Source organism: Trichomycterus rosablanca, chromosome 4 (assembly GCF_030014385.1).
Source record: "Trichomycterus rosablanca isolate fTriRos1 chromosome 4, fTriRos1.hap1, whole genome shotgun sequence".
Lineage (NCBI taxonomy): Eukaryota > Metazoa > Chordata > Actinopteri > Siluriformes > Trichomycteridae > Trichomycterus > Trichomycterus rosablanca.
In genome coordinates this window covers 44135244-44142684 of record NC_085991.1, presented here as the reverse complement: position 1 = coordinate 44142684, position 7441 = coordinate 44135244, and the positions used below count along the sequence as shown (strand labels likewise).

At 42.8% G+C, this 7441-nt stretch overlaps 1 protein-coding gene across 1 annotated transcript; it reads right to left on the bottom strand.

Annotated features, from left to right (window-relative positions):
* Positions 1-1864: 1864 nt before the first annotated feature.
* On the bottom strand, positions 1865-6024 carry LOC134311730 (uncharacterized). Its single transcript, XM_062993382.1, has 2 exons — positions 5604-6024; positions 1865-2279 (listed from the first exon to the last, which is right to left on the bottom strand). The coding sequence occupies exons 1-2, from the start codon at positions 5958-5960 to the stop codon at positions 1914-1916; spliced, it is 723 nt and encodes a 240-aa protein (XP_062849452.1). The 5' UTR covers positions 5961-6024; the 3' UTR covers positions 1865-1913.
* Between the last annotated feature and the right edge of the window lie 1417 nt (positions 6025-7441).

The window sequence follows — 7441 nt, the reverse complement described above, 5'->3', positions numbered from 1 at the left end:
GAGGTTTTTAATTATAAGCACATTTACAAAATAACGGATTAAATTCCTAATGGGACAACACACGGTCATAAATGTAATAGCATCTGGAAGAACATAAGCTAAGGTAAGCAGTATTATGGATTTTTTTACTCGGACTCGTATTTTGTGACTTGTGAACATCTCTGCTTCAGTCTCAGGTAAGTGGGGAGGCATATTAGAACCACAACAGATGTTGTTTAATGTGGTAGAAACTCAATAATTTATAACTTATCCTTATATCCTTATACTTGGCAACAGTTGGCAGCTTGGCAATAGTGGGGATTGAAGTAGTTGGCAGCCTTCTGATTACTAGTCCACTTCTGATTACTTAAACACTGAGCCACCACTGCCCTCATTAAGATAAACAACAGCTGGAAAGCCACTTTTTCTAGAATCTCTTGAAACACTATCGTAAGCTTTCTCTATATTTAAAATACACAATGCCACTCCTCATTGTCCTTTTAAAAAAATATATATTTTCTTTATGCATTTTCTCCCCTTTTTCTCCCTTTTAGCGCATCCAATTGCCCGATTGCGTCATGCTTCCTCTCCACCAGTGTCGATCCCCGCTCTGATTGAGGAGAACAAAGCTAACCCACGCGCCCACCCCCCCTAGGGCACGTGGGCAGCAGCCGTATGCATCTTGTCACCTTTTTTTTTTTTTCATCTCTGTCATAATTGCATTTGCATTAGTTATGAAAGAGAGACCCTATCCAGCTTAATCCCATCCGATACGATGTATTCCAGATCCCAGCTCTGGTTCCAGCGTGTGTTTTTACTGCTGCACCACCTTAGCGGCCTCTCCTGGCCTTTTTAACCTAGCTTCCACTATTGGTGGTTGATGCAGCTCTGCATATCACCCTTATTCTTAAAAATCTGAATCATTACGCTTCTTCTCCACTCCTAAGCCATCCTCTCACATTCCAAGATTTTGTTAAATAATCTAGTTTAAAACTCCACTGTCATCTTTCCTAAACATTTCCATGCTTCCAATGTTATCTGAGCCAACTGGCTTTCCACTCTTCATTCCCTTTATAGCTGCCCTCACTTCCTGACTCATTATATCAGTCATCTAATCTGCTCTTTTTTTTCCATTCATTAGCTTCTCAAAATACTCCTCCACCCTGTCAGTACACTCTTCTCAATTCCTAGCACATCACCATTGGTATTCTTTATCATTCTAATCTCTTGTATATCCTTCCCAGCTCTTTCTTCCATTTCATTTTAATCCAGTGCTTAATCTTTGTCAAGGTCACAGCGGGAAAACGGGCGGCACAGTGGGTAGCACTGTCACCTCACAGAAAGAAGGTCCTGGGTTCGATCCCCAGGTGGGGCGGTCTGGGTCCTTTCTGTGTGGAGTTTGGATGTTCTCCCTGTGTCTGCATGGGTTTACTCCGGGTGCTCCGGTTTCCTCCCACAGTCAAAAAAATGCAAGTGAGGTGAATTGGAGATAATAAATTGTCCAAGACTGTGTTTGATATAACCTTGTGAACTGATGAATCTTGTGTAATGAGTAACTACCGGTCCTGTCATGAATGTAACCAAAGTGTAAAACATGACATTAAAATCCTAATAAACAAACAAACAAACAGCGGGAAAACACTGGGCTCAGATACTCTGGAGGGGGTGCCAATCTATCACAGGGCTTCAACCAACCCCCCTTTTAGATCTTAGGTCTTATAACCTTATTTAAATGTGGTTGTCATTGATGAAACCTTGAACTTTTAAATGAATATTACTTTACTATATTTGTGCAATCAGAATCAATGAAAAATAATCCCCTCTACCAGACAGTGTACTTTATTTTAAAATTCTAAATAGACAAAACAATAATGACATTTCCTGGTAGAATTTTTTTTTTTTTTAATCATATATACACCAAATAAAACCCTTATTTACAATCCAGCCTTGTCCAGCTGTTCAATCTCCGTCTCATACATGATATCACTAACCCGCTTCTTAAAAACAGCACAGTGTCTCCTCGAGAGTCCACGCATGAAGTCTGCAATCGTCTGAGCATATCGGTCATGCACATCAGAGTCCAGTCTCCTCCTTTTGTCCAGTTCACTGAAAATCTGACCAAACTCTGAGTCCTCAGGACTGTCCCTTTGACGCTTTCTCTTGGGTAGTGTAGTGAACAGTGTGCTCGACTCTAATTCTTCCACAGATGAACACGATGGAGACTGAGTAGCAGGAAACTCGGAATGTGTGATGGGAAACGAAGAATCAAATTCCTCCTTGCAAATAATTGAATATGATTCCTGTAAAGACAAAATGGACAAATGTGTTTTAGTAAAATAAAAACACAACAGCAAAACACAACATTATACATTTCTGACTGATTTTATGTTTGTTTGTTTATTAGGATTTTAACGTCATGTTTTACACTTTGGTTACATTCATGACAGGAACGGTAGTTACTCATTACACAAGATTCATCAGTTCACAAGGTTCATATCAAACACAGTCATGGACAATTTAATATCTCCAATTCACCTCACTTGCATGTTTTTGGACTTGGGGAGGAAACCGGAGCACCCGGAGGAAACCCACACGGACACGGGGAGAACATGCAAACTCCACACAGAAAGGACCCGGACCGCCCCACCTGGGGATCGAACCCAGGACCTTCTTGCTGTGAGGCGACAGTGCTGCTACCCACTTAGCCACCGTGCCGCCCTACTGTTGTGTGTAACAGTTTTATGACACTCCTAGCACAGCACTAGAACAAGTAAATAGTTGTGCCTTTTAAAAAAGAGGATATCATGCACTGCCTTCATCGGGCGGCACAGTGGCTCAGTGGGTAGCACCGTCACCTCACAGCAGGCGGTCCGGGTCCTTTTTTGTGTGGAGTTTGCATGATCTCCCCGTGTCTGCGTGGGTTTTCTCCGGGAGCTCCTGTGTCCTCCCACAGCCCAAAGACATGCAAGTGAGGTGAATTGGAGATACTAAATTGTCCAGGACTGTGTTTGATATAACCTTGTGAACTGATGAATCATGAATGAAACCAAAGTGTAAAAACATGACATTAAAATCCTAATAAACAAACACTGCCTTCATCAGATAAACTGTAAAAATACACTGCCACATTTATTTCTAATAGTTCTTTTTATAGGTTTATTGTGGGATCCTGAAAATATGTTGGTTGTTTACAAATTAGTAATGATGACTAACTATTACTGATGACTTTTAACAATTAAATAGCTCATCTTGAGTGGCTCTTTGCCAAGGTCAAATGTCCTTCTGCTGGATGGTCTAGCTGGTCAAATGAAATTCAAAAACAGGTCAAGAAAACTACCAATTCTGTTTAAATCTGATTTAAAAAAATTCTACATGACTATTTAAACAGTCAAGATTATTTATACCCTGATCTAATAAGCTACATGGATTGCATTTTTCTCCCAATCTAATCATTTCCAATTCCCAATTGTAACTCCTCTGCCGCTTGCATCATGCACCACCTCCACGATGACCTCCAAAGTGAGCCAAAGATTAACATGCACCCCCTCAGACACCTGAAAGACGCCGGCTGCTTTGTCACCTGCCTGAAGTGGATTCTCGCAGTGAGCTGTATGGGATATATGTGGCTATATCAACCATTCCTGCAAGTGCCTTAACCAGCCAATTGAGGTCATATTTGCAGCAGCAATGAAGAACCCCGTCACCCTCCCTCTCTCCTTCAGGCACAGCTGATTATGCCTGTTATATGCCCGGCCAGGATGATAGCACAACTGGGATTTAAACTAGAGATCTCAGCAGTGGTCATGCATTAGATCATTGTGCCACCCCTCTATCTGGATTTCTGAATGGTAATTGGTTTATACAGCTCATGTATAGGGTAATCTTACTGGTTTGCTACAACTGATAGTAGGTATCAACAATAGTGGGTAGAGCTTTGGGCTATCAGCTGAAAGGTTTAGAGTTCAAATCCCAGCTCTGCCATGCAGCCACTCAACCAGCTAACTGAAGCCATATTTGCAGCAGCAATAAAGAACCCCGCGGCACGGTGGCTAAGTGGGTAGCACTGTTGCCTCACAGCAAGGAGGTCCTGGGTTCGATCCCCGGGTGGGACGGTCCGGGTCCTTTCAGTGCAGAATTTGCATGTTCTCCCCGTGTCTGGGTAGAGCTTTGGGCTATCAGCTGAAAGGTTTAGAGTTCAAATCCCAGCTCTGCCATGCAGCCACTCAACCAGCTAACTGAAGCCATATCCACACGCGGGGTTCTTTCTGCGTGGGTTTCCTCCGGGTGCTCCGGTTTCCTCCCACAGTCCAAAGACATGCCGCTAGGCTAATTGGAGACACTGAATTGTCCCATAATTACCTAGCCACTGGGATGCACGGACCAGTGCTTTGTAGTGCCGGTCCCAAGCCCGGATAAATAGGGAGGGTTGTGTCAGGAAGGGCATCCGGCGTAAAACTGTGCCAAATCCCGCCGGCGACCCCTAACGGGAAGAAGCCGGAAATGCCGACCCCGTAACCGAAAAATGGGACAAAGGCTGAGGAACAAGAAGAAGAAGAATAAAGAACCCTGTCACCCTCCCTCTCTCCAGGCACAGCTGATTATGCCTGGCCAGGATGATAGCACAACTGGGATTTAAACTCGAGATCCTGGGCCCAGCCACTGTTGGGCCATTCAGCAAGGCCCTTAACCCTCTCTGCTCCAGGGGTGCCGTGCAATAAACCACTGAAGTCGTGCGTCATTCTGTAGTCCTCGTTATGCCCATATTTGGAGACCCGGGTCTAAGTCAGATTTCCTATGGGAAAAATGAATGGGGGTTTCAAAAAATCGACTCTAACGCATCCTGTGCTAAATAAACATGTTCAGAACCCTATACGTTTTGTTCTATGTACATTTTTCTCTTGTACATCACTGGATCCCCTGAATTATGAGGTTTTTTAAAGAATCATAATACTAATAATGCTACACGAAAGCTAATGCTACTGCGCATTAATTAGACGTCACTGAACTACACCAATCTAATTGACGGAACGAGCGGCTCGCTTTTGGTGAGTACAACCAAAGGCGTAACACCCGACCATCCTTGCTTTCTACTTTAATGTAGCTAGCTACTAAAAATATAAAGTACAACTTGAATATCACTGCACTGTTACACTGGTGAATCGCGCTGCTTCGTGCGGTTATTTAAGAGGCTCATAAAAGAAAAAAGAAGAAAACAGTAAGAGGCTTCCAGTCTAGTGACGTCAATTCAGTGCGCAGTAGCGTTAGCTTACATTTAGCAACATTCATATTGTGCTCTAAATTCTCTAAAACTCTAAATTTAAACACTTTTAGTTCCACAATCCACTGAATGGTGTAAAATCACAGTTTCTTCAGTTGTGCCAACACAACTAAGGACCTGGTTTATTATTATTGCAGAGCGGCAGAGGCTAACACTCGCACTGATGTTGAACGAGAAGGCTAAAGGCTAACCAAGGAAGACAAAAGTAGCTTCCTCAAACTTGTAAGCACGTAATTAAGTTTAAGCTTTGGGTGGTTAAACGACCTGAACCCAATAATAAGGTGCTGCCCACATACTTTTGACCACACCGTGTGTGTGTGTGTGTGTGTGTGTTTATTGTACATACCTCCACCGAGTCAATAGCAGGTTTGTTGTTGTTGTTGTTGTAGTAGCTGATGCAGTTCTCAGTGTTCCGGATCTGAACGAACGGGTTTAACCAGGACAGCTGTTTGTACAGTGTAGGAACCTGGTGCTTCTCTCCATCTCCACTTTTACTCAGCAGTCTCTTCTTTGCTTTGGTGAATTTATCTCTCAGGTTCCTCCACACTGATTTACAATACTCGGGTTCTTCTTCAACCTTCACCGCGATCTCACACCAGGCATTGGCGCATATCTGTCCATCTCTGAAATCTCTGCTGGATCTGTCGTATAAGTGTGGATATGCCCTGACCAGCTCTGCTACCTTCTCCTCCAGACTGTTCATGGTTCTGTTGTTTCTACAAGAACCAACAACATGAAACCACAAGCAGCACGACCAGTACACACACCCACCAGCAGGCCTTCAGCAAAGCCCTTCAAAATAAAAGCTTCAGTGATGTGCTAAAAGTCTCTCTGAACCCCAGTATCATACATCAGTAGTTTCAATATATAAGGTCAAAGGGTATGTGGACAAGACACATTTTGTTCTATACACCATGGGCATTAATATGGAGTTTATGCACATTTGGTCAAAAGGCAATCTTCAATGGTCAGGACTCTCCCAGGACCACCACAGAGCAGGTATTACTTGGGTGGTGGATCATTCTCAGCACTGCAGTGACACTGACATGGTGGTGGTGTGTTAGTGTGTGTTACACAGCAGCACTGCTGGAGTTTTTAAACACCTCACTGTCACTGCTGGACTGAGAATAGTCCACCAACCAAAAAATATATCCAGTCAACAGCGCCCCGTAGGCAGCGTCCCGTGACCACTGATGAAGGTCTCGAAGTTGACCAACTCAAACAGCAGCAATAGATGAGCGATCGTCTCTGACTTTACATCTACACGGTGGACTAACTAGGTAGGAGTGTCTAATAAAGTGGACAGTGAGTGGACACGGTATTTAAAAACTCCAGCAGCGCTGCTGTGTCTGATCCACTCATACCAGCACAACACACACTAACACACCACCACCATGTCATTGTCACTGCAGTGCTGAGAATGATCCACCACCTAAATAATACCTGTCCTGTGGGGGTCCTGACCATTAAAGAACAGGGTGAAAGCAGGTTAAAAATGTACAGTACAAATACAGGTGTACAGTACAATTAAAGAGAGAACACTTCCGGCGCCGCTCAAGTGGCAGCCAGTTACAGCATCTCGTCTTCTATGCCTACTCTTTTTTAAACTGTATTTTACCTTATTTACTTGTATTATACTTTATTTTTATTTATCTTACATTTCTATTTTTTATGTATAAACACTTTTTCTATCTCTTTATTCCTAAAAGTTGCTGTAACATTGTAATTGCCCCCCTGTGGGATAATAAAAGGCTTATCTTATCTTCTTACTACGCATATCCCAGCTTGTTTGAAAGCCATTGTACAGCGCCCCTGGAGCAGAGAGGGTTAAGGGCCTTGTTCAAAGGCCCAACAGTGGCTGCAAAGCAGAGTGATTTGAACTCTCAACCTTTCAATTGATATTCCAAAGTCCTACCCACTAGGCTACCACTGTATATATGAGAAAGGGTTGTGACCAGTGTGGCTGGGAAAACCAAAATAATATTTTCATATCAACATACAATAAACATAATTTGTATATTTGTGTTTAGTAGGGAATATTGCATTGGCATACAATCCTAGACATCTGTTTCAGCTGTTCAGTATGTTTAATTAATGTAGTTTAAAATAAAGTACTCATTTCATATAAGGGTAAAGCACAATCCTAAAGACATAAGCTATATAGACATGAAAAATCATCTTTGT